A 27,906-nucleotide genomic window follows, 5' to 3' on the forward strand; every position below is an offset into this window, starting at 1 on the left:
TTACTCTGCCATGTAGCTGTATAGAAGGCCGAACTTCTTCTGCAGATAATATCCCCCAAACCATGACACTTCCCCCTCCCACATTTCACTGACTAATTTACACACTTTGGTTTGTCTTTCCCCAGTTTGACAATCAACATAATGCTTCCCATCAGACCCAAATAAATTTTAATCTTGCTTTCATCACCAAAGTGAACTTTGGACCAGTTCCCCTCTGTCCACACAACATGCTTCTCAGCAAGGGTTAGTCTAGCCTTTTTGATTCTTTCTGCTAATGAGAGATTTGGTCACTGCAGAGTGGGCCTTCTCATTATTCTGTCCTCTTGCATTTGTCTTTTGTGGACGATCAGATTGAGAACTTGAATGAGTTTGTGACCTTGTAAACATCCAATATTCCACAAATCACAGATTTGGAATGACAAGCTTCTCTTGCAGTGGCTGGAAGGGTCCTCCCTTTGGCCTTCATCTGGACAACCTACTGCCAGAGGTTTTCATTCACTTTAGAACGGCTCACCATCTTAAAAAGTCAGTGTAAACTGGAAAGTTAAGCTGCCAGTTAAATAGGGTTTGTCAGATAATTAAAATTAGCACAAGGTGCCAGATTACCACCAATAACTGGGAGGTGTCTCAAAGTGTTCTCTAATTTTGATCGCTGTCCTTTTTTCTAATTTTATTGAGGTTTTTTTATTTTGTGCTTCTCATGAAATATGCTTAACCACTTCAGCCCCGGACCAGGACCAGAGGTATTTTTACAATTTCGCACTGTACTGCTTTAAGTGGTAATTGCGCCGTCATGCAATGTTGTACCCAAACAAAATTTGCTTCCTTTTCTTCCCACAAATGGAGCTTTCTTTTGATGGTATTTGATTGCCTCTGCGATATTTATTTTTTTACGATATAAAAGGAAAAAAATGAAAAATTAAAAAAAAAAAGATTTTTTAATTTTGTTATAAGAAAAATTGAATGAACTAAATTTTAGTCATACATCTAGGCCAAAAGTTATTAACCACTTCCCGACCAGCGCACGACGATGTACGTCGACAGAATGGCACGGGCAGGCATATTGGCGTACATGTACGTCCAATATTCGATGCCGCCCTGCCATCGGGAGCGCGCCGGCGGCGGCGCGCTCCCGCGCTGGTCGGGACCCCCGTGAGTCCGGTCGCGGGACCCGCGAACTCGATCGCCGCGGGCATCCCCGCGATCGTCTCACGGAGCGGCCGAATGGAGGAAATGCTGTATAAACAACATTTTTCCATTCTGCCTAGCAACTAGTGACGCTGATCTCTGCTCCATGTGATTGGAGCAGAGATCAGTGTACACTAAATGAAAGCCCAACCCCCCCCCCCCCCCCACAGTTAGTAACACACCCCTAGGAACACTTAACCCCTACACTGCCCCCCACTGGTTAACCCTTTCACTGCCAGTGTCATTTACACAGGAATCACTGCATTTATATAGCAGTGATTACTGTATAAATGACAATGGTCCCAAAAATGTGTCAAAAATGTCCGATGGGTCCCCGACAATGTCGCAGTCACAATAAAAATCGCAGATCGCCGCCATTACTAGTAAAAAAAAAATAATAAAAAATTATTAATAAAAATGCTATAAAACTATCCCTATTTTGTAAACGCTATAACTTTTGCGCAAACCAATCAATAATCGCTTATTGCGATTTTTTTTTTACCAAAAATATGTAGAAGAATACGTATCGGCCTAAATTGAGGGAAAAAAATGTTTTTTTATATATTTTTGGGGGATATTTATTATAACAAAAAGTAAAAAATAATGTGTTTTTTTTTCAAAATTGTCGCTCTATTTTTGTTTATAGCGCAAAAAATAAAAACCGCAAGGGTGATCAAATACCACCAAAAGAAAGCTCTATTTGTGGGAAAAAAATTACGTCAATTTTGTTTGGGAGCCACGTCGCACGACCGCGCAATTGTCAGTTAAAGCGACGCAGTGCCGAATCGCAAAAAGTGGTCTGGTTTTTGACCAGCAAATTGGTCCGGTCTGAAAGTGGTTAAGCCACATGTCTTTAGTAAAAAAAAATGTCAAGCGTGTATTTATTGGTTTGCGCAAAAGTTATAGCGTCTACAAACTAGAGTACATTTTCTGGAATTTACACAGCTTTTAATTTATGACTGTCTATCTAATTTCTTGAGGTTCTAAAATGGCAGGGCAGTACAACCCCCCCCAAATTACCCCATTTTGGAAAGTAGACACCCCAAGGAAATTGCTGAGTGGCATGTTGAGCCCATTGAATATTTTTTTTTTTTTTGTCCCAAGTGATTGAATGACACAAAAAAAAAAAAAGTTTACAAAAAGTTGTCACTAAATGATATATTGCTCACACATGCCATAGTTATATGTGGAATTGCACCCCAAAATATATTCTGCTGCTTCTCCTGAGTACGGGGATACCACATATGTGGGACTTTTTGGGAGTCTAGCCGCGTACAGGACCCCGAAAACCAATCACTGCCTTCAGGATTTCTAAGGGTGCAAATTTTTGATTTGACTCCTCACTACCTATCACAGTTTCGACGGCCATAAAATGCCAAAATAGCACAAAACCCCCCCCAAATGACCCCATTTTGCAAAGTAGACACCCCAAGCTATTTACTGAGAGGCATGTTGAGTCCATGAAATTTATATTTTGCCACAAGTTGCGGGAATATTACAAACTTTTTTTTTTTTTTTTTTTGCACAAAGTTGTCACTAAATGATTTATTGCTCACACATGCTATTGGCATAAGTAAAATTACACCCCAAAATAAATTCTGCTGCTTTTCATGGGGTATGGGGATACCACACGTGGGGGACTTTTTGGGAGCCTAGCCACGTACGGGACCCCGAAAACCAAGCACTGCCTTAAAGATTTAAATATAAAACGCTACCAAAAAAAACTGTTAGCGATCGCAGGGATCAGGCCTGACTCTGCAAACACTGCAGTTATATGTTTTGGAAGTGACAGTGATTAATCGATACTGCACTTGGGTGGGCTGGGCGGAGGGGCAAAACGCAGGTGCTAGCAGGTATCTGGGCTGATCCCGCTAACGATGCGTTTTTTTGCAACCCTAAACTGCTGGGGACGCTAGTATAGATCTGATCAGATATTGATCTGTTCAGATACTATACCACTACGGGAGGTGTATGCTTTGCGCGTTGGTGTTAGCGGTACTGGCACTAACCTAGCGCTGCCTGGGGCGACGCAGACCCTGACCCTAAAACCTAATTGATATCACCCGCCAGTGATCAGGGGGTTAAACCTTTATTGGGTAATAAATGGTGGGTGCCCTGATGCTATAAAAAGCAAACTAACCAGAGTCACCCGTAACACTTATACGGTGATCACTGGTGAAAGGGTTAACTAGGGGCAATCAGGGGGTTAAAACCATTATTGGGTAGTATATGGGGGTACCTAGCGCTATAAAAACCTGGCAGTGAGTGAACCTAAAAAAATAACCAGCTACCTACCGGCACCAGTGACACTAATGCAGCGATCAGAAAAGTGATTGCTTAGTGACTCTGGCAAAATGGGGTGAAAGGGTTAACTAGGGGCAATCAGGGGGTTAAACCTTTATTGGGGGGTAGGGGGCTACCCTGGACCTAACACTAACTGCCCTGACAGTTTTTACTGTCACAACTGACACTAAATGCAGTGATCAGTAAATAAATGATCACTGCAATCAGTGACACTGTGACTGGGAGGTGGGGGGGGGCGATATCGGGAGGGGATTTGTGTGCCTATGTGTACCTACATGTCAGTGTAGTGTTGGTGCACTTACTTTCTCTGTTCTCCTCTCAGTCTGGTCAAAAAGACCGCCCGAGGAGAATGACATCACTTCCTCCTTGCCTGTGTTTACACTACACAGGCGGGGGAAGCTTCTCATTCGCCAGGAACGATCGAGAGGGGATGGCCAGAAACCAATGGCCATCCCCTCATCCCGGATCGCTCCTGAAGCGAAACAGACCGCCGCATCCAGCGGGAGGGGGTCCGATCGGACCCTCCACCCGCTGGAAGGCAAGCACGTACATGTACGTACTTGTGCCCGTCGGTGCCATTCTGCCGACGTACATTGCCATGCGGTGGTCCTTAAGTGGTTAACAAAACTGTTCTTTTACTCCAGTTTAGGTCATTTCAAAAGGGACTAAGCAGATACCTTGAAATTTAGGAAATTGTATGCTCTCTAATTTTGATCTCTGTGTGTGTGTATATACATACATATATATATATTTTTTTTATGCAAGCGGGTTTAATCACTCACCGGCTATCTGTATCTTTTGCAGAGCTCACTGTAGATTTAAAGTGATTGTAAAGGAAAACATTTTTATTTAAATACAATAGCAAACATGTTATACTTGCCTGCTCTGTGCAGTGGTTTTGCACAGAGCAGCCTTTCTGCTCGCCAAGTGCCCCCATAGCAAGCCACTTTCTGTGCGGACACTCCTGTATGCTCACTCCCGAGCTAGTTTTCTATGTCCATAAGACACTGCTGCCTGGCCCCATCTCCCACTTAACTGGCTGTGATTGACAGCAGCGGGAGCCAATGGCACCTGCATCTCAGCCAATCAGGAGGGAGAGACCTGGGAGAGCCTTGGATCTCATGCACATCGCTAGATTGAGATTGGTCTTAAGTATTTGAAGGGGGCTGAGGGGAAGCTGCACACTAAAGGTTTTTTTTACCTTCATGCATAGAATGCATGTAGGTAAAAAAAACCTTCAGCCTTTACAACCGTTTTACAGCTGATTACAGCATACTCTGCAACATGTTCTTTGCATAGTCAAATTTTATCCATTTTTATATATTTATTTTGCAAAGTCCCATTGGGAGATTTACTTTCACCTCAAGTTCTGTAGAGGTTAACAGGAAGTGAGAGCAGATCCTGTTTCGGAAAAGATTCCACCCCTAGTCCCTTTAGGCTTCATGCACAAGGGAATGATTTAACTTGACAGTAAACCACGTTTCAAATGTCCATTTTTTTAACCACTTCAACCCCGGAAGATTTTACCCCCTTCCTGACCAGAGCACTTTTTACAATTTGTCAATGTGTCGATTTAACTGGTAATTGCGCGGTCATGCGATGCTGTACCCAAACAAAATTTGTGTTCTTTTTTTCCCACAAATAGAGCTTTCTTTTGGTGGTATTTGATCACCTTTTGTGGTTTTTACTATTTGTGCTATAAACAAAAAAGCAACAATTTTGGGAGGAAAAACTATTTTTACTGTTAGCTAGAATAAATATCCCCGAATTTGTTTTAAAAAAACAAAAAACAAATTTCTTCATCAGTTTAGGCCAATATATATCTACACATTCTTGGTAAACAATTGCAATAAGTGTATATTGATTGGTTTGAACGAAAGTTGTAGCGTCTGAGAGAGATTTTTGGCATTTAATTTTTTACTAGTAATGGCGGTGATCTGCATGTGTTTTTTTATTTTTCTTGGGATTGCGGCGGACAGATTGGACACTTTTGACACATTTTTGGGACCATTGACATTTATACAGTGATCAGTGCTATAAAAATGCACTGATTACTTTGTAAATGTCACTGGTAGGGATGGGGTTAATACTAGGGGACAATCGAGGGATTAAATGTGTGTTCCTTCAGTGTGTTCTAAGGCCTCATGTACACTGCTTCTGCTAAACGCACTTTTAGGAGCAGTTGGGCATTTTTTTTCAACTGCTCCCGAACTCTCCTCTGTTATCTTATCAGTACATGTACAAAGGGTTTCTAGGCAGTTTCGTTTTTGGAAAGCAAAAAAATTAGATCAGATGCTGAGTTTCGAGGCATGTAAAGCGCCAGACACTTCTAAACGCAGTAACGCATGTTTATCCGTGTTTCGTTTACAAACGTTTTTGTCTATTTTGAAGGAAAAAAAAACTTTTTTTCAAACTCTTCTAAGCGCAAATGCGTCAAAATGGACGTTTCAATCTGTCAAGTTAAATTGTTCAGGAGAGGTTGTAAAAACGTTCCGTGTATATTATACCTTAGGCCTAATGCACACTGAACATTTTTACAGCTGTAGTTTTTGGCTTCAGATATTTTTTCTGCAGCCAGTAAACCCCCCAATATGTTATCCTATGTGTCCAGGCATTTTCTGGCTTGAAATAAACTGAGAGCTAGTTTTGTTTTAAGAGTTTTTCATCTGTAAAAACACTAACTTGGGTAAAAGCTTAAAAACGCGGCTTTTCTGTGTTCATCAGCGTTCTTGAGCCATAAGCTTTTTTGTGGGAGTATAGTTTTGTATAAAAAATAAATAAAAGCTACTGCAAAACTCATTCTACTGCTACAGCTTTCTACTGCTAACACGAATGGTGTTTTTATAATGTCCAGTGACCATGAGGCCTTATGGGTACAACTCAGGCTTTTGGATTTCAAATATCTTCATATCCTGTTAACAGTGGTCTTCAGAACAAATGTAGGAGTGAATCTCCCCAGCGGGAACAGCGACAATAATAAAAAAAAAAAAAAACCCCCGATGGGTTCTAACCTATTTTCTGCTTTATCCACCTCTAATTAAAAAGAAATGAATTTACATGCTCTTTAACCACCTCCCGCCCAGCCTATAGCAAAATTACGGCTGGGTGGTAGTTCAGTTCTGACTGGACGTCATGTGACATCTTTCAGGATAACTGCCGGCGACACGCCGGTGGGGGCGCGCAGGGTGACGATCTGTCTGACACACCGCTACACTAATCTCGGTAAAGAGCCTCCTATAGAGGCTCTTTACCAGGTGATAAGCCATGTCCAAAGACAGATTAAACAGGAAAAGCATCTACTTTTCCTCACTCATCTGACAGATGCAAGTAGAGGAGAGCCGATCAACGAGAGCAGCAAACCCCCCACACACACACACACACACACACACACACACACACACACACACACACACACACACACACACACACACACACACACACACACACACACACACACGACCACCAGATGGATGACCAAGTATGCCCATTTCTAATGCCTGCCAGATGTCTCCTTATCAGTGATGCCTGTGAGTGGCAGTCAGAGCCGCAGAAAACATACTTATTTACAAAATTTTATAACAAAACTTTTTCACATCCCTAAATTTGGCGTATAGAAATTATAATCGTAATAAAAATTTGGGACTTTTAAGGCACAGCATTTTAGTAAAATTTTTAAACATATTGTTTTTCTTAAGATTAAACATATAATCACAAGCTTATGACATACAATTACAAAAGTAATTTTCAACCACTGCAGTGATTTATAGAAGTTTTCCCGCTCAATGTGTTTCATGGACATGGTCCTCTTCATCAAGATCTAGCAGACTTTGGTTGCTGCCATCTAAATAGTGATAAAATTGATCTTGAATAATCATATCAATATAGTACTTTTCCACACATCGTGCCATAACTCCTTCCCAAGGATTGCAACATAAACCCAGATATTCCTCACAGTTCAAATGTATGCAGTTGTGCTCATAAGTTTTTCAGAATTTGATTTCTTGGCCATTTTTCAGAGAATATGAATGATGATCATGACATTCTTGGTTAGTGTTTGGCTGAAGCCATTTATTATCAATCAACTGTGTTTACTCTTTTTAAATTATAATGGCAACAGAAAATGCCCAAATTACCATGATCAAAAGTTTACATACCCTGTTTTTTTTTGGCCTGATAACATGCACACAAGTTGTCACAAAGGGGTTTGAATGGATATTAAAAGTAATCATCCTCACCTGTGATATATTTACTTGTAATTAGTGTGTGTATAAAAGGACAATTAGTTTCTGGACTCCTGGCAGACCCTTGCATCTTTCATCCAGTGCTGCACTGATGTTTCTGGATTCTGAGTCATAGGGAAAGCAAAATAATTGTCAAAGGATCTGTGGGGAAAAGGGAGTTGAACTATATAAAACAGGAAAGGGATATAAAAAGATGGGCAAGGAAATGATTGAAAATCGGCAGTGTTCAAACTCTAATCAAGAAGTGGCAATTGAGGGGTTCTGTTGAAACCAAACCATGGTCAAGTAGACCAGTGTTTCTCAACTCCAGTCCTCAAGGCGCCCCAAACGGTCATGTTTTCAGGCTTTTCATTATTTTTCACAGGTTATTTGATCAGTTTCACTACCTTAGTAATTACCACAACTCTTTCATCTGAGGGAAATCCTGAAAACCTGACTGGTTGGGGACCCTTGAGGACTGGAGTTGAGAAATGCTCAGACCATCTAAAATTGCAGCCACAACTGCCAGGAAAATTGTTTGGGGTGCAAAGAAAAACCCACAGATAACGTCAGGTGAAATACAGTGTTCTCTGAAAACATGTGGTGTTGCTATTTGATGATGCACAATGAGGCGGTACTTGAAGAAAGATGGGCTGCATGGTCGAGTCGCCAGAAGAAAGCCATTTCTACGTAAATGCCACAAAGTATTCCGCTTACAATACACAAAACAGCACAGACAAGCCTCAAACTGATGACCCCAAAATTTAGCTTTTGGCCCAAACCCCAAACGCTACATTTGGAGAGGCGTCAACAAGGCCTATGATGACAGGTAAGGAGGTGTATCGCTGATGTTTTGGGGATGTGTGAGCTACACAGGCACAGGAAATTTGGTCAAAATTGTTGGCAAGATGAATGCAGTATGCCATCAAAAAATACTGGAGGAACATTTGCATGCATCAGCCATAAAGCTGCGCAAGGGACATTCTTGGACATTCCAACATGACAATGATCCAAAACACAAGGCCAAGTCGACCTGTCATTGGCTACAGCAGAATAAATTGAAGGTTCTGGAGTGGTCATCTGTCTCCTGACCTCTATCATTGAGCCACTCTCAAATGTGCAGTTCATGCAAGACAGCCCAATACTTTACAGGAACTGGAGGCTTTTTGCCAAGAGGAATGGGCAGCTTTACCATCTGTGGATGAGGCGCTTTATCTTCTCAAATACCACACAAGACTTCAACCTGTCATTGATGTTAAAGGGGACAATACACGGTATTAAGGACTGGGGTATGTAAACTTTTGATCAGGGTCATTGTGGTAGTTTCTGTTGTCATGATTTAAAAAGAGTAAACACAGTTGATTGATAATAAATGGCTTCAGCCAAACACTAACCATGAGGGAAAAAGGTTGTGTTTATTTATATTCTCTGAAAAATGGCCAAGAAATCATAAATTCCGCCCGGGTATGTAAATTTATGAGCACAGCTGTATGGCATAGGGGTCCCAAATGGGGACTCTCTCCCCCTTCTCCAACCTCCAGTTTAATTTATCATTTAAATTGTTTATTAATTTCACAGATTTTCTTCATTAGCAAGTACTAGAAGTACTTACCTAGCTTTTTAGCATTTAGCTATTTTTGTTTTGCATTTAAAATTCTAATTTACATATACCTTGATTCTAGAAACCTATCCATAAGCTTGAAATTCAGTATATTTACCTGTGATATTTTATGTTGAACTATTTTGTTAGAGAAAACTAAATAATAAAAAATAAATAAATCATGTTTCCTAGCATTGAGCTCTCTTACCTAAAAGCCCAACTATAGTTTGTTTTCTTTTCAAAAGGGAAGGAATCTTTGGAAGTCTTCGCATCTATGTCCCAATTTGTGCGTTTCCCTCTCGCTTCTAAAACCAGGGAGTTATGGAAGCAGGGACACTGATAACAAAAACAGTTATTGTCTGTGCTTTTCTGTCCGGGTGTAATACACATCTTCTGTTTCTTGTACAGGCATCGCAGGGACAGGTAGTGAGGGAAAATATTTGCAATATTCTCACAAGTGGAAATAAAACCCTATCGGAACGCTTATTGAAAACGAGAAAAAATGTTTGGCTGGAGTAGGGTTTATATCCTTTTAGTGATTCCAATAGACAATTATGACTCTTTTTTTTTTTTTTTTTTTTTGCCTTGCAGGTTCAAGACTGGCCAAATAAATGGAGACTTGCTGATCTACCATGTTCTTCTGACTTTAAAGCCATACTATGCCAAGCCATATGAGATAGTGGTAGATCTTACTCACGCTGGGCCCAGCAATCGCTTTAAAACAGACTTCCTTTCAAAATGGTTTGTGGTTTTTCCTGGCTTTGCATATGAAAATGTGACAGCAGTTTATATCTACAACTGTAACTCCTGGGTGAGGGAATATACAAAATACCATGAAAGACTGCTAACTGGTCTTAAAGGCAGCAAGAGGTTAATTTTCATCGATCCATCTGGAAAGTTAGCTGAACACATAGAGCATGATCAGCAGAAACTGCCAGCGGCCACACTTGCTTTGGAGGAGGACCTGAAGCTGTTCCATAATGCACTTAAACTGGCCCACAAGGACACTAAAGTGTCAATTAAAGTAAGTGGAGTTTAATATGTATACATATGAAATTGAGCAAGCCAAATGTTGAAATAAAGGAAATGGCATTTGTTAACACAAGCACCTACCTATAAACTGATCATTATAACATTGCAAAACGTATATTGAACAGTGTATGCATTTTAAGGCCTTATGCACACTGGGCATCAATTGCCACTAAAGGGCTTTTAACTCTGTGCCCCCCCCCCCACCCCCCCTTGCCTCTAAATGGCCTTCTGTATTAGCCTGTGTGTCCTTGCATGTATAGGCATTTAGCGGCAGGGAAGAAACCCAGTGCCAGCGTAGACTGAATGAACGCTGGACACACCTGAAAGCAATTGCAACGTGTGGCTTCAGGAGTGTTTTTTTTATCACTGCTTTTTCCTCTCCTGGAGTAAAGGCATCCAGGGGAGGAAAAAAGTTTGGTGTGCACGAGGCCTAATTCTGAATTATTCCCTACTTGTTTGTGCCTCAGTATTAATCATGAGGTCAAATGGAATCCTCTGAAAGCGTTTTTGCCTATAATATCCTGAGTTAAAAATAAATGCCACATTTTGCAACCTCATGGTAAATTCCTTTTTTTCAAAAAAAAGTCACTTTTACCCTGTTTTCTTTGTGTTTTGTAGGTGGGCTCTACGGCTGTTCAGGTCACTTCAGCAGAGAGGACGCGGGTTTTGGGCCAATCTGTGTTTCTGAATGACATCTACTATGCTTCTGAGATAGAAGAAATTTGTTTAGTGGATGAAAATCAGTTCACGTTGACTATTGCTAATCAAGGAACACCACTCACATTCATGCATCAGGAGTGTGAAGCCATTGTCCAGTCTATCATTCACATACGGACTCGATGGGAACTGTCACAACCAGATTCCATCCCCCAACACACTAAGATCCGTCCAAAGGATGTTCCTGGAACACTACTTAACATAGCATTACTCAACTTGGGAAGCTCTGATCCAAGTCTACGGTAGTCGTTTACCCCTGTATTGGTTTATTGATGGTTTTAGTACACATTTTATATATTTATGCATATCTACTAGGTCATTAGTCAGATTTTTTTTTTTTTCAATGCTGAAAACATTAAAGCGATCGTCCATACAAAAATGAAAACTTGCCAATCAAAGCACTCAATGTAATGAGGGATTTAAAGTGATTGTAAACGTGTGTGTGTGTATGTATGTATGTATGTATGTATATATGTATATGTGTATATATATATATATATATATATATATATATATATATATATATATATATATATATAAATTTTAATAACCTTTACTTTTTGGTTTTGTAAATAGCAGCCCCAAGCCGCCTCCTCCTTGGGTCCCCTGCGTTTCTTCTAGATTATCGCATCCTTCCAACTAACCCCACCTCCCCTGCACAGTGCCCACATTTGCAATTTGCTTGCTATGGGGGCACTTGCGTGGGCTCGCTCCATAACTGGCTTTGATCTTTAGCATGCTGTGATTGACACCAGCAGGATCCAAAAGCTCTGGGTGGTAGCCTCCTTAGAGGCAGTCCTGAATGCTCCATTTCACTCCAGACCTGTGCAAATAAACCTGGCTGCGTACAATATCTGGACCTTTCAATAAGCAGAGCCCGGTGCCTTCATGGCAAATAACAGGCAGGCCCTATGCCATGAGTGCTCAACCTGTGGCCCTCCAGCTGTTGCAGAACTAAAAGTTCTATCATGCCTCTGCCTTTGCGAGTCATGCTTGTAACTGTCAGTGGCTTGCAATGCATCCATGGGACTTATAGTTTCACAACAGCTAGAGGGCCACAGGTTGAACATTCATGCCCTACACCTTCCTTTTTTGGCTTCCAGGGCATTGCCGAGTATTAGTAAAAACAGAAACTGCAGCTAGAAGCACTCTTTGCTCCACAGTAAGTTAATAATCTTGCTGGACAATAGCAAAACACTTGCCCAGGAAGGGAGTGGAAGGCGTTATCTTTCCTGACCTTTTTTTTTTTGCCTTTGTCCCATTCTCTTGTAAGCAACAATATAACCCAGTTGTTTCTCAATATCTGATCCTGTATCCCTCAACCTCCGGAAGATTTAACCCTCTTCCTTACCAGGCCACTTTTTGCGATAAGGCACTCCATTACTTTAACAGTTGAGCGGTCAGGCAACTCTGTACCCAAATAAAAATTGTATGCAAATAGTGTCCAAAATTTGATCACCTCTGCAGTTTTTAGTCTTTGCACTATAAATAAAAAAGACTGACAATTTTGAAAAAAAAAACTTTTTTTTCTTTCTGCTATAAAATAGATGCATAAAAATACTTTTCTTCATCAATTTAGGCCAATAAGCTCTGCTACATATTTTTGGCAAAATAAATCCCAATAAATGTATCTTGATTGGTTTGCACAAAAGTTATAGCATCTACCAACCTATGGGATATTTTTTTTTTTACTAATAATTACGGTGACTAACGACTTATAGCAGGACTGCAATTTTGCATTGGACACTGACACTTTGGACGCTCTTTGGGGACCAGTGATACTATAATACAATGATCAATGCTAAACATATGCACTGGCACTGTACTAATGACACTGGCTGGGAAGGGGTTAAACATCAGTGGCGATCAAAGGGTTAACCTAGCGCGTGCCTAGCCTGTGTTTTCGTGTACATTCGGAGGTGCTTTTACTAGGGAAAGACATGGATCCCAGTCTCTACTACAGAGACACAGGATCCATGCCTTCCCTCCTGTCAGAATGGCGATCTGCCTTGTTTACATAGGTAGACCGCCACTCTGCCTCTGTGCAGGAGGATCGGCGGGTGCTGGCAGACATAGTCGCAGTACTGGCAAGTCGGCTTCCACTGACGTCGCACGTGTGCGCCCTTTACCCGGTAGTGTCGGATCGTGTACGTCCAGTTAGGTCCATATATATATATATATATATATATATATATATATATATATATATATATATATATATATATATATATATATATATATATTTGGACACAGGCACAATTTTCATACTTTTGGCTCTGTATGCCACCATATTATAATTAAAATGAAATAATCCAAACTAATTTGAAGACTTTTAGCTTTAATTCAAGAGGTGAACATAAATATCAAGTACCAATTTTGAGAACTGCAGCCATTTTTATACATGTTTACCCATTTTCAGGGACTCAAATGTACTTGGATGAATGAATATAATCATCAATAAAATGTTTTTGTTTTGTTGAGAATCTACTGGCAATGACTGTCTGAAGTCTGGAACCCATGGACATTACCAAAGACTGGGTTTCTCCTTTCTGATGCTTTACCAGGCTCTAAATGCAACTGTCTTCAGTTGTTTTTTGTGGGTCTTTCTGCCTTTAGTTTTGCTTTCAGCAAGTGAAATGCATGCTCAGTTGGATTCAGATCAGGTGATTGTTGGCCATTGCAGAATATTCCACTTTTCCTGTAAAAGCTCCTGGGTTGCTTTTGCAGTGTTCTCGATCATTGTCCATCTGAAGTGTGATGCGCCGTCCAATCAACTTTGCTGAATTTGGCTGAGTCTGGACTCACAGTATATCTATGAACACTGCAGAATTCATGTGGCTGCTTCTCTCTTCTGTCATCATTAATAAACGCCAATGTCACTCAGTGCCACTGGAAGCCATGCATGCCCATGCCATCACACTGCCATCACAATGTTTTACAGATGACATGTGCTTTGGATCATGAGCTGTTCCAAACCTTTTCCACACTTTTTTTGTTCCCGTCATTCTGGTACAGATTAACCACCTTCAGACTGGACCATTTTGCTGGTAAATGACCAGAGGTCTTTTTACAATTTGGCACTGCGCTGCTTTAACTGGTAATTGCGCGGTCATGCAATGTTGTACCCAAACAAAATTTGCGTCCTTTTCTTCCCACAAATAGAGCTTTCTTTTGATGGTATTTGATTGCCTCTGTGATTTTTATTTTTTGCGATATAAACGTAAAAAGACCGCAAATTTTGAAAAAAAATATTTTCTACTTTTTGTTATTAGAAAAATCCAATAAACTCAATTTTAGTCATACATTTAGGCCAAAATGTATTCAGCCACATGTCTTTGGTAAAAAAAAAGTCAATAATTGTATATTTATTGGTTTGCGCAAAAGTTGTCACATCTACAAACTAAGGTACGTTTTCTGGAATTTACGCAGCTTTTAGTTTACGACTGCCTATCTCATTTCTTGAGGTGCTAAAATGGCAGGGCAGTACAAAACCCCCCCCCAAATGACCCCATTTTGGAAAGTAGACACCCTAAGGAAATTGATAAGTGGCATGTTGAGCCCATTGAATATTTTATTTTTTTGCCTCAAGCGATTGAATAATGACAAAAAAATTTTTTTTTTTTTTTTTTTTTTTTACACAAAGTTGTCACTAAATGATATATTGCTCACACATGCTATGGGCATATGTGAAATGACACCCCAAAATAAATTGTTGCTTCTCCTGAGTACGGGGATACCACATATGTGGGACTTTTTGGGAGCCTAGCCGCGTACGGGGCCCCGAAAGCCAAGAACCGCCTTCAGGTTTTCTAAGGGCGTAAATATTTGACTTCACTCCTCACTACCTATTACAGTTTTGAAGGCCATAAAATGCCAAGATGGCACAAAACCCCCACAAATGACCCCATTTTAGAAAGTAGACACCCCAAGCTATTTGCTGAGAGGCATGTTGAGTCCATGGAATATTTTATATTTTGCCACAAGTTGCGGGAAAATTACAAACTTTTTTTTTTTTTTTTTCACAAAGTTGTCACTAAATGATATATTGCTCACGCATGCCATGGGCATATGTGAAATGACACCCCAAAATAAATTCTGCTGCTTCTCCTGAGTACGGGGATACCACACATGTGGGACTTTTTGGGAGCCTAGCCGCGTACGGGGCCCCGAAAACCAAGCACCGCCTTCAGGCTTTCTAAGGGCGTTACAGTTTTGAAGGCCATAAAATGCCAAGATGGCACAAACCCCCCCCCAAATGACCCCATTTTGGAAAGTAGACACCCCTAAATTTAGGGGTACACTAGTGAGACTAGGTAATAAATGACGGGTGCCCTGAAACTATAAAAAAAATAACTAACCAACCAGCGTCACCTGTAACAGTTATATGGTGATCACTGGTGAAAGGGTTAACTAGGGGGCAATCAGGGGGCTTTATGCGGTAGTATATGGGGGTCCCTAGCGCTATAAAAAGCTGCGGCGAACCTAAATACCTACCTGCCTAACTAGCGTTAACCTGTGACACTAATACAGCGATCAGAAAAACTATCGCTTATTAGGCTGGGTTCACACTGGAGCGATGCGCGAACGCCATGAATCCGCGGCGGGTTCCCGCATCGCATGCCTCCCGGCGGCAGTTCACACTGCCCTATGCGAACTGCTGGGAGTGTCAGTGAAATGTTAATGACACCCCCAGATCAGTTCGCATATCGCAGTGCGATCTGCAAACTCGGATCGCATGGTGTGAACACCCATGCGATCCGATTCTGCTGCGGGCCAAAAAAAGGGTCCCGTGCGAATTTGCGGCGGGTGCGGTGGGTGCGACACGAATTCAGCCATACTATCTGTATGGCTGAACTCGAATCGCACAGAGATCGGATGTGATTTGCACTGCAGTGCGGTGCGAATCACATTCGTTCTCATAAACCGCTGCAATGTGAACCCAGCCTTAGTGACACTGGCGACGGGGGGTGATCACGGGGTTAAACCTTTATTGGGGGGTTAGGGGGGCACATTAGAACTAAAGGGGGCTAACCCTAACTGCCCTAACAGTTATTACAGTCACAAATGACACCAATGCAAAAAAAAAAAAAAAAAAAAAAGCAATTGGTGTCACTGTGACTGGGGGGGCAGGGGTAATTGGGGGGTGATCGGGGGGTAAAGGGGGGGGTGTGAGTGTGCCTGGCATGTTCTACTGTATGTGGGGTGTGTTAGTGCAACTCACCGAACCTCTCTCCTCGGTGCCGGAACGAAAACTACCGACACGGAGGAGAGAATACATCACTTCCTCTCCTGTGTTTACATTACAGGAGAGGAAGTGATGTCACTGGACATTTTCATTCGCCGGGAGCGATCGCGAGGGGGTGGCCATGAATGAATGGCCGTCCCCTCGTCCGGGATCGCTCCCGAACGAATACCGACCGCTGCAGGCACCGGGCGGGGGCCCGATCGGGCCCCCGACCGGCGGGCAGGCAAGGACGTACATGTAAGCCCTTATGCCTGCCCGTGCCATTCTGCCGACGTACATCGGCGTGCGGCGGTCGGCAAGTGGTTAATGTTCATTTCATCAGTACAAAGAATTCTTTTCCAGAACTGGTCTGTTTTTTGTTTGTTTTTTGGCTAAGTCTGCTCTGACTTTTCTATTCTTCAGGCTTATGAATGGGTTGCACCTTGTAGTGAACCTTCTGTATTTTCTCTTGTGAAGTCTTCTCTTGGTTGTAGACTTTGACAATCATACGCCCACCTCCTGGTGAGTGTCCTTCACTTGTCTGGATGTTGTGAATGGGTTTTTCTTTACCATGGAGAAGATCCTGTCCTTTTTATGTTGCAGAGTTTACCAGTGCGTTCTTTCCTCAGAATGTACCAAACTTTAGATTTGGCAACTCCTGATGTTGCTAACTCTCTAATGAATTTGTTTAGTTTTTGAAGTCTTACAATGGCCTGTTTCACTTGCATGGACAGCTCATTTGAACGCATGGTGTAAGTTCACAGCAATAGATTGCAAATGCCACTCTTAGAATCACCTCCAGACCTTTTTACCTGCCTAATTGATGAAGAAATAATGGAGTAGCCCATACCTGGCCATGAAACAGCATTTGCTTTGATTGGCCAATTACTTTTGGACCCTTGCAAAAGGGGGTTGGCTATTTTTAAGAGCTGTAATGCCTAAACCATCCCTCATATTTGGATGTACATACCCTAAAATTAAACCTGAGTATATGCACTTTCAGCCCATAGCCATTATAGAAGTATAGCTTGAATATGTTTTGAAAAATACCTGAAAAAATCAAATTGTGCCCATGTCCAAATATGTATATGTAAGTTATATGGTTGGCAAGTGGTTGACCACTGACGTAGTAATAAAAACATCCGATTTACCAAGTGATTATTATAAGAACAGCAGCCATGATCTTGTTGCCACTTCTTCCTTTTTTTTTTTTTTTTTAGTCGGAGATCAGTGGTTTTAGAAAAGTGATCTGGGTGGATTTACAGCCACCCGATCGCTTTTTACAGTGCTGTGAAACGCTGCACCCCACAGTGTTTTTGGGCTCTCCTGTCTCTATGGCAGTGTTTCTCAAATCCAGTCCTCAGGCCCCCCCAACAGGTCATGTTTTCAGGTTTTCCATTATTTTTCACAGGTGATTTGATCAGTTTCACTGCCTTAGCAATTACAACAGCCGTTTCATCTGAGGGAAATCCTGAAAACATGACCTGTTGGGGGGGCCTGAGGACTGGATTTGAGAAACGCTGCTCTATGGGAAGCCTGGGACGACTTCCCACAGAGGAGATGGAGGAGCATCTGTCTCCTGATCACCTCTGTGACAAATTAACCCATAAGCAACAATTTCATCACTTCCAGTTTCAGAGCTGTAACAGCCAGGGAAGCAGCCAACCCAGCGCAATCTGTGCTTAGTTGGTTTGGAGGGCAGGGGGTCTAATAGACCCCTGATATCTTTATAAAAAGGACCTTCCACTGCCCAGTTATCAAAAGCAGGCTTGTTGGGCCCCTTGTAATAGCATTAATGTTAAATGGAAAAAAAAATACTTAAAAAAAAAAAAAAAATCCTGCACACAAATGTGTGTAAGTTTGTCACATATGTATACAGTGATTTCAGCACACATGAGTTGTCACCTCGAACGTTTGAATGTGAGTAATAATTCTAGAGCCACAATTAATGATAAATTCTAAAGACTTGGGTACAGAAAAAAAAAAACACTCTTCCCCATTGAAATGAACTGAAAACGCACCAAAAACTCACCTGCGGTATGGTGTCTTTTGAGTCGTGGCCTTTTTTCACAGGTGGAGGCTTATGTCCAGCAACCCGCAAAATGCACTGGAAAGGCAGCAAAAAGGCGAAATGTGTGTTATTGCATTTTTGCAGTAGAACAGTGTGAAAGCAGCCTTAAAGAGGAAGTAAACCCTGATGGGTTTACTTCCTCTTTCATTCCCTGCAAAGGTAAAGCATAATGCATAGTAGTCCATTATGTGTCACTTACCTGACACAGGAGCCACCGAAGTCACCGCTGTCCCCTGTAGTCTGGCGCATCAATCTTCTCGGTGGGTCTCGCTGCTCCGCCGCTGTCATTCGGCGAAGCCGCGATGACATCACTCCCGTGCATGCATACGGGAGCCGCCACGCATGGCATATCGCCGTTGACAGTGGCGCGCTCAGTGCGCCTGCGCGGCGCTGTCTGCGGCGCATGCGCCGTAGACAGCGGTGCCTGTCTTTCGGCAAATATCTCCTAAACCGTGTAGGTTTAGGAGATATTTCTTGGACCTACGGGTAAGCCTTAATCTAGGCTTACCTGTAGGTCAAAGTGTGTTGTAAGGGTTTACAACCACTTTAAAGTGACATCTATGGATAATTTTAGTTACCATGGTCTGTCACCATTTAATAGGCGACTTGATGCAACGTCTTTTATATCTTACAAGAAATTGGTTGTTCTATTCTGTTTGTGTGCACTAAAATTCATTTTAGTGATTTTTATTTTTATTTGTTTTTCCCTGAAAATTTGGATTTGATAAATGGCTGCACAATTATGTGACATAAAGGGGGAGATTTACTAAAGCTGGAGCATGCAAAATCTGGTACAGCTTTGCAAAGAAACCAACAGTGTCCAGTTTTTATTGTCAAAGCTTAATTGGACAAGCTGACGATGGAAGCTTATTGGCTACCATGCACAGCTGCACCAGTTTGTGTTACAGTTTTATTAAATCTCCCCTAAAGTGTTAAGTTTGTAAGGGCTCATTTACACTTGCTTCGGCTTCAACACACATTAATGGCTAGTTTACCCTTGCTTCAAAACAAGGCTTCGAACAGGCTTTGGAAAAGCTCTTTGAACGCTCCTGTCACTAAATAAAATGGTTAGCTTACAGTCCTGTTTACACCTTGCTTTTGCTTTGTTTCAAAAGTTATACCCCATGTAGCTTTAGTGCTGCTTCAAAGCCTCCATAGAAATGGCAAAGCTTGCCTGAAGCCCCACCAAAAGCCTCCACAGAAGCTCCAAGCAAAAGCAAAGTGTATACAGGACTGTAAGCTAACCATTTTATTTAGTGTCAGGAGCTTTGACGGACGTTCAGAGAGCTTTAACAAAGAGTGTCCAGAGCCATGTTTTGAAGCAAGTGTAAACTAGCCCTAAGGCTATTTATGGGATCTGTCATCCAGAAACCCCCAAAAAATTTGTTCAGAAGCCCATAAAAGCAAAAATCCTATTTAACAAATTATTATTAAATTGTTTAATTTTTAATTCCCCAGTGGCATATAGCACTTGATCCCATTCTGATTGGTTGCAAATGAAACTAAAACACACCTCTCTATGCTAGCTGTAGCTTCATCCTCTTTTGCAAGCACTGTAAATATAACTGTTTTTTTTTTTTTTTTGTGTGTACCTAAAATCTGTCTTGTCCGGTCTTATATAAGAATGATAGTTTAATGTGATGGTATAAAAATTGAAGTAAAAATGCATAATAAAACATGCTGCTGTCAACCCTTAGGGTCCCGTTCACGCCACTAAGGTGGCTAATGTGTGCATTGCTGTGCTGCAGTGCACCTGTGTCAAGTGGTTTTGGGTTAGCCATTCAGAAGGAATACCACTGCATCACATCAGCGCATGTAATGTGCATTGCTGGGATGTTACTGCTGCACAATAGTGTGAAAGGGCCCTTCATTTTTATTCTTTTATATTTTTGTGTTAAATAGCATTTTTCTCCTTCAGTTTATAGCCTGTTCCTTGTCAATTGAAAGCCTACACTTTAGCAGATTTAATGTTGTATATGGAAGTTTTGAACAGTATTAGTGTCTCTTTAAATATGCGCTAGAATTTTTAGTTTCCAAAGTAGTGATATGTATTCCAAATGGCTGCACCCCCTGAGAATTATTACTGTGATATTAATCTGGATGCTAGCAAATTCAGCAGGAACAGGACCTTGGGTGTCATATTTCCTGTAAGAGTAACTCTGCTTTTGCGAAATAAGACGTACGTTTCAGGGATTTTAACAAACTTCACTGTAGGCGTCTACCCTTTTCTACTGAGAATAAAAAGCTGTTGGTTTCACCTTGTCTTTTTTGGATACTGATTCTGAATGGGAGTGGTTAGTTCATTATAATCAGTTGGAGAGTTATGAGAAAACTTGCAGTGTCCCTTTTAGAAAATCCATACCAGACCCTTATCTGAGCACAAAGCCCTGGAAGGTCAGGAGAGGGTGGGGACGTGCGAGCCCCCCTCTCCCCCGCTCCTGACCTGTACCCGGCCACATGCCCTCAAAATGGGGGGGGGGGTGAGTGCTTTGGGGTAGGGGCACCTGCGCCCCCACCCCACCCCAAAGCAACTTGTCCCCATGTTAAGGACAAGGGCCTCTTCCTGACAACCCTAGCCATTAGTTGTTGGGGTCCGCGGGTGGGGAGCTTATCAGAATCTGGAAGATTCCCGGCCCCCCACCCTATGTGAATGGATATCGGTTACATTATACCCTTACCCATTCAGCTAAAAAAAAAGTGTGAACAATAAAACATAGTACACAGGTTTTCAAAATGTATTAAGGCAACTCCGGCATCACTTCTGATTTCTTCTGCCCTGTTGGGGTCTTCTCTGCTGATGTCTTCTAGCCCTCTCCGGTTCTTCTCCCTCTGTCCGCTGTCTTCTGCCTCTGCCGGATGTTCTCTGCTGTCGTCTCGCTCTTGCCAGGTCTTGTCCGCTGTCTTCACCCTCAGTACTTCCAATGTTGACTCAATGCTCTATCCTGCTCTGATGCTGGGTGCACAGTGTGCCACTACTTATATTGGCATGGGGGTGGAGTCACTGGGTGATGTCATCTGGAGGCCCACCCCTTATGACATTACTGGCTAGGGCATGATGTCATAAGGGGTGGCCTCCAGTGACTCTGCCTCATTCCAGTGTAAGTAGTGGCACACCAGAGGCAGAAGACAGAGGGGGAGGAACCGGAGAGGGCTAGAAGACATCAACTGAGAAGAACTGGCAGAGGCATAAGACATCAACGGGGGAGGCAGAAGAGCCAGAGAAAGGGAGAAGTCGTCGGCAGCCTTAATTACTTTAAAAACCTGTGTACTGCATTTTATTTTTTGACACTTTTTTTTTGTGAATGGGTAGGGGTACAATGCACCTGATACTCATTCACATAGGGTGGGGGGCCAGGATCTGGGGGCCCCCTTCATAAAGGGGGCTTCCAGATTCCGATTGAGCACCCTGCCTGCAGACCCCCGAGAACCAACAGCCAGGGTTGTCGGGAAGAGGCCCTTGTCCTCATCAACATATGAACAAGGTTCTTTGGGTGGGGGGTGCAGGGCCCCCCTGCCTCAAATCACACCCCCCATTTTGAGGGCATAAGGCCTATTATGGTTCTGGGGGGGGGGGGGCTCGCTCATCCCCACCCCCTTTCCTGACCTGCTAGGCTGTGGGCTTGGATAATGGTCTGGTATGGATTTCGGGGGGACCCCCATGCCATTTTTTTCCCGGCGTGTGGGTTTCCCTTAAAATCCATACTAGACCAAAGGGCCTGGTTTGCTCTTGGAACACATGCAGTTTTTTGTTTTTTTACGTTATACATGGCGTTCCACCTAAAGATTTATACCAAACAGTGCCTGATAGTCAGATCCCTGTTTAAGTCGGACTTCAAGTCCCAGGGTAAAGTTAGATACAGAGTCGTACGACTGTCATGTTGTACCAGTGTGAAAGGGGTCTTAATGCCTCTAGACTCAGTACGTTTTTGACCACAGATGTGAAACAAGTGTGCAGCTGGTAAAGCAAAGGTCTGAAATGATCAGCATACTTGTTTCAAATCAGCAGCTTAAACTGCCACCTTTCTGCAGTTCTAAACAACGTCAATGGATTAATGTAACAGCCAGGCTGTTGAAGATAATTCAGTAACCACAGTTCACATGTTTTCTACAAAGATATTTTTTCGGTCATATTTTAAGGAAAAATGCCAGCAATGGTTAATAGCAATGGTTAATAAGATGTAACCACCTTGAAATCCAATAATGGTAAATCAATCTGTCATGAAAAATGTCAACTTACATTGATCAGTTGTCTTAATGGTTACTTTTAAATGGGTAATAATAATGTAATGTTTTTAGAATATTAAGTTTGTCCCTTTTATCTTTTCTTGCAGGTCTGCTGCCTATAACCTTCTGTGTGCCTTAACATGTACCTTTAATTTAAAGATTGAGGGGCAGCTACTGGAGACTTCGGGTCTTTGTATCCCAGCCAACAATACACTTTTCATAGTTTCCATTAGCAAAACCCTGGCAGCTAATGAACCACATCTCACACTTGAGTTTCTAGAGGAGTGCATTTCTGGCTTCAGCAAATCTAGTAAGTTAATGGTGCCCATATCATTTATTGTGACTACAGCAATTTGTCACATTTGCATTTAGTGCTGTTTATTGGATGAGCTATCTCCCCCCAAACGTTCTGCTGTAAATAAGAGAACTTTGGGTGAAGTGGATTATAGTGAACATCTTCAGCTGGAAGGGAATACAGAAGCTCATTGTGTTAATCATAGGCTGACAGCACAATCCCGCCTACTGACTGGTGGTGTCAGTTTTCTGTGTCTTTGGCAGTTAAAAATGGGGCCAACCCTTATCCATTGTTAATCAGTGAAGACATCCATCTCCCTCCTTCAGTAGTACATTTCCTATGTTTTTCTCTGGCCAAGATTTTGTATTAATTCCTGCTCTCAGTATTTATAGAACTAACACAGGTATATTAATGAAGCAGTGAACGTGGTATATTTGCTGCAGGTTAATCAAAGACTCTAATTTAAAAGGCATGCATCGGGAAGCTGTACAGTGCCTTGAAAAAGTATTAATGCCCCTTGAAATTTTTCACATTGTCATGTTAGAAACCAAAATCATAAATGTAAGGGGCACATAAATGTTAAGTGGAAGGAAAATGATAAATGGTTTTCAAAATGTTTTACAAATATGTGAACAGTGGTGTGCATTTGTATCCCCCCCCCCTTGCTACATTTACAGCTGCAAGTCTTTTTGGGGATGTCTGTACCAGCTTTGCACATCTAGAGTGACTCTTGCGCATTCTTTGCAAAATAGCTCAAGCTCTGTCAGATTGGATGGAGAGAGTCTGTAAACAGCGATTTTTCAGGTCTTGCCACCGATTCTCAATTGGATTTAGGTCTGGACTTTAACTGTGCCATTCTAACACATAAATATGCTTTGAACTAAACCATTCTATTGTCGTTCTGGCTGTATGTTTTGGGTCATTGTCCTGCTGGAAGGTGAACCTCCACCCCAGTCTCAAGTCTTTTGCAGACTCTAACAGGTTTTCTTTTCAGATTGCCCTGTATTTGGCTCCATTTATCTTCTCATCAACTCTGACCAGCTTCCCTAACCCTGCTGAAGAAAAGAATCCCCACAATATGATGCTGCCCCCGCCATGTTTCACAGTGGGGATGTTGTGTTCAGGGTGATAAACGGTGTTGGTTTTCTGCCACACAGAGCGTTTTGCATGTAGGCCAAATAGGTTCAATTTTGGTCTCCTCTGACCAGAACACCTTCCACATGTTTGCTGTGCCTCCCACATGGCTTTGCGCAAACCGCAAAAGGACTTCCTATGGCTTTCTTTCAACAATGGCTTTCTTCTTGCCACTCTTCCATAAAGGCCAGAATTGTGGAGTTCATCACTAAAAGTTGTCCTGTGGCCAGATCCTCCCACTTGAGCTGTGGGCCTCTTGGCTGTTTCTCTGATGATTTCCTTGCACAGCCTGTCCATTTAGGTGGACGGCCATGTCTTGGTAGGTTTTCAGTTGTGCCATTTTAGGATGATTGATTTAACAGTGCTCCATGAGATGTTCAAAGTTTGGGATTTTTTTTATAACCTAACCCCGCTTTAAACTTCTCCACAACTTTATCCTTGGCCTGTCTGGTGTGTTCCTTTGGCATTCATGATGCTGTTTGTTCACAAAGGTTCTCTAACAAACCTCTGGGGGCTTCACAGAACAGCTGTGTTTATACTGAGATTAAATTGCACACAGGTGGATGCTATTTACTAATTAGGTGACTTGTGAAGGCAACTGGTTCCACTTGACTTTAGTTAAGGGTATCGGAGTAAAGGGGACTGAATACAAATGCACGCCATACTTTTCAGATATTTATTTGTAAAACATTTTGAAAACCATTCATCATTTTCCTTCCACATCACAATGATGTGCCACTTTGTGTTGGTTTATCACAGGGATATTTAATTAGCGGACCTCCAGCTGTTGCAAAACTACAAGTCCCTTTAGGCAAAAGATTAGTTTTCTCTGATTTATGCATTTCCTCCAGTTCTGCTATTTCCGCGTCTTCTTCACAGGATTAGGCAGGAACAAAGGGAGGTGATTCTCATGGCCTAGAAGGCTTTGGTTCGCTGAGATCATAAGGATGGCATTAGGAGTACCCTGGACTCTGCCATTACGGCTGGACCTTCTTTCGCAGGGTCTGGTATTCCATCCTACCTTACAGACGCTAAATTTGACAGTCTGGCTATTGAGACCCACATCCTAAGGGGTCATGGTTTATCTCCTTCAGTCATATCGACCTAGATTAATGCCAGGAAGCCAGCTTCCAGGATCATTTACTAGAGAGTCTAGAAGGCATATGTTGCCTGGTGCGGATCCAGGGGTTGGCACCCCAGGAAATATGTTATAGGTAGAATTCTTGAATTCCTACAGATGGGATTAGAGATGAATCTGGCCTTGAATACCATCAAGAGCCAGATCTCGGCCTTGTCAGTGTTCTTTCAGTGGCCTTTAGCTTCTCACTCTTTAGTGCGTAGCTTTGTGCAGGGGGTAACACAGATCTGTCCTCTGATCAAGACACCCCTAGATCCTTGGGATTTGAACATGGTCCTGTCAGCCCTTTGAACCTTTATCAGAGATTCCCTTGGTTCTGTTGATCAGAAAAATAGTATTCCTGGTTGCTATTTCTTCTGCCAGAAGAGTTTCTGAACTAGCGGCTCTATCTTGTAAGGAGCCATATCTGATTATGCATAAGGATAAGGTGGCTACACCCTCATCCTGAATTCCTGCCACAGGTAGAGACAGGGTTTCACTTAAACCAAGATATTGTTCTTCCTTCATTCTTCCTAGAGTCTCAATCTAGGGAAGAGAGGTTGCTACATTCCCTTGATATAGTAGGGGTGGTCAGAGTGTATTTAAAGGCGACTGCTCAGGTTCGTAAGACAGATACTTTGTTTATTCTGCCGGATGGTCCAAAGAGGACAGGCAGCATCTAGATCCACTATTGCCAAGTGGATTTGTCAAGTCATTGTGCATGCTTATGGTTTAAAGAGGAAGATTCCTCCTTTTCATATTAAGGCACACTCTACCAGGGCGATTAGTACCTCCTGGGCGGTGCATCATCAGGCCTCTGTGGCTCAGATCTGTAAAGCAGCAACTTGGTCTTCAGTTCATACAATTACCAGATTTTATCAAATCGATTTTAGGGGTCAGGAGGATTCTGCCTTTGGGCGCAGCAGACTGCAGTATAAGTTCCCTGACTTCCTTTTTTGTTTTATCTCCCCCTCTTCAATTGCCATTGCTATGGGACATCCCACGTGGTAAGTACTACGGCTCTGTGTCCCCTGATGTAAGAAAAGAAAATAGGATTTTTAAAACCGCTTACCTGTAAAATCCTTTCTTTGATGTACATCAGGGGACACAGAGGTCCCTCCATTCTTCTTATACACTTTGCTTGGCTACAAAACTGAGGACTCCCAGTAGTGGCAGGGGTTATATGGGGGAAGTTCACGCCTTAAGGGGCGTGCCAGTGTCCAGCACCTAAGCCAATATAACCCACATAGTAAGTACTACGGCTCTGTGTCCCTTGATGTACATCAAAGAAAAGGATTTTATAGGTAAGCGGTTTTAAAATCCTATTTTTTGACTTTCCATAAAATCCGTTTCTCTGAGTTAATTGACAGACAGCACCCACCCCTCTATGGAGTTTTAATACTTCTGATACTTCTTGTTGCATAACTGAAGGCCTATAGCTTAGAGGGAGGTGTATATCACCTAGGACTGGCCATGGGCTTAGCCAAGTCTTTGTCTGCCTAGTGTCCTACTCCTGTAGGGTGTGATATAACCCCATGGTTCTGAATAAAGAAGGCTGTGTCTGTCAATGAACTCAGAGAAATGGATTTTATGGCAAGTGCCCCTTAGTTACAAACCTACTTAAGCATTTAGATATTGACTTATTTTTTTTATCAAATAACGTACACATAATGTTTGACCTTTGGGCCATTTTTCAGATACATTTCTGCTTTTCAGTTATAAATGGCTGATTTTATGTTTTTAATATTCCTGAAGAGTCAAACTTGGCAGGTACAATTGGGCCTGAGACACAGCAATCCGAAGATGGCCATAAAAACAAAGCTGAGCTTGTTGTCTGCCGAACGGACGATAAATTGAAAGGTCAATGCGTTTCTCGCCCCGGTTACAAAATTGAACTGTTGGTACTACGCATAAGTGACCCAGAAGCAAAAAACAAACAAGAACCTGATTTGTGTCCATTGAACGATTTATCATTTGAAATTCAGTCATTGCATGATGGCAATATCGTTTGCTCTCACAACCGTGTGTTTATTTTTTTAAAATGCTTTCAAGCGATTTTTTGACTGATGCTTGGCTAGCATTCGACAGTAGATCATGTCCACTTAGCTACTGACATCCCATGTTTTACTTAGAAAAATAGGCTTTTATTACCTAGTCCTTAATACTTTTATGCATTTCAGTACCTTGTGTGTAAAAGAATAGTTATGTGAACAGACTTCTATTTGTTTTATGCAGTAAAAATTTTCTCTTGGGTGTTACTTCCATAAGTGTGACTGAAAAAGTCTTTACTTTGAACCAAACTTAAATGTGGTTTGTGTTGCTAGATCACCATATTTGGACATTATAGAGTCTGTCTTGCTTTTTGTTTTATTTTTGGTGTACGGTGAGTTCCCTTTAAATACATCGGTCACTCAATATGGATTTCCCCAAATTGCCTTGTTTCAAGCCACGCTATGAAATTCAAATAAATGGCTGATCTGACATATGATAAAATAGGTGCGAGGAACTGGGAAAAAAAAAAAAATTGTTGTGCCACTGTGTAATGCAGTCTTACTTTCTTTACTATCTTTGGGAATCTTTTACTATCTTTGGGAATGCTAGCATTTTAACATGGGGTATTAAATAAACTGAAATTGGGCTTTCCCAGTCATCTCTGTAGAGCAACAAAGAACATTTTAAGAAATTAATCTCTCACATCTGAGGTTTGCGTGAGGGCCGTCACGAAAGGAGGGGGGTGTGGAACCCTCACCACCATTTTATTTTTTTCATGAACTTTGACA

At 41.9% G+C, this 27,906-nt stretch overlaps 1 protein-coding gene across 5 annotated transcripts in view; it reads left to right on the forward strand.

Annotated features, from left to right (window-relative positions):
* NF1 (neurofibromin 1) overlaps positions 1-27,906 on the forward strand; it is a 436,753-nt gene that overhangs the window by 294,302 nt on the left and 114,545 nt on the right. For all 5 annotated transcript variants that reach the window (XM_077482413.1, XM_077482415.1, XM_077482416.1 and 2 more), the window contains 3 exons: positions 9,904-10,336; positions 10,963-11,303; positions 22,688-22,890. In XM_077482413.1, coding sequence (XP_077338539.1) covers positions 9,904-10,336; positions 10,963-11,303; positions 22,688-22,890 — 977 coding nt within the window. The remainder of the gene's footprint in view (positions 1-9,903; positions 10,337-10,962; positions 11,304-22,687; positions 22,891-27,906) is intronic.

Source organism: Lithobates pipiens, unplaced genomic scaffold (assembly GCF_037356315.1).
Source record: "Lithobates pipiens isolate NorthernLeopardFrog02 unplaced genomic scaffold, aLitPip1_a1.2 Scaffold_16, whole genome shotgun sequence".
NCBI lineage: Eukaryota > Metazoa > Chordata > Amphibia > Anura > Ranidae > Lithobates > Lithobates pipiens.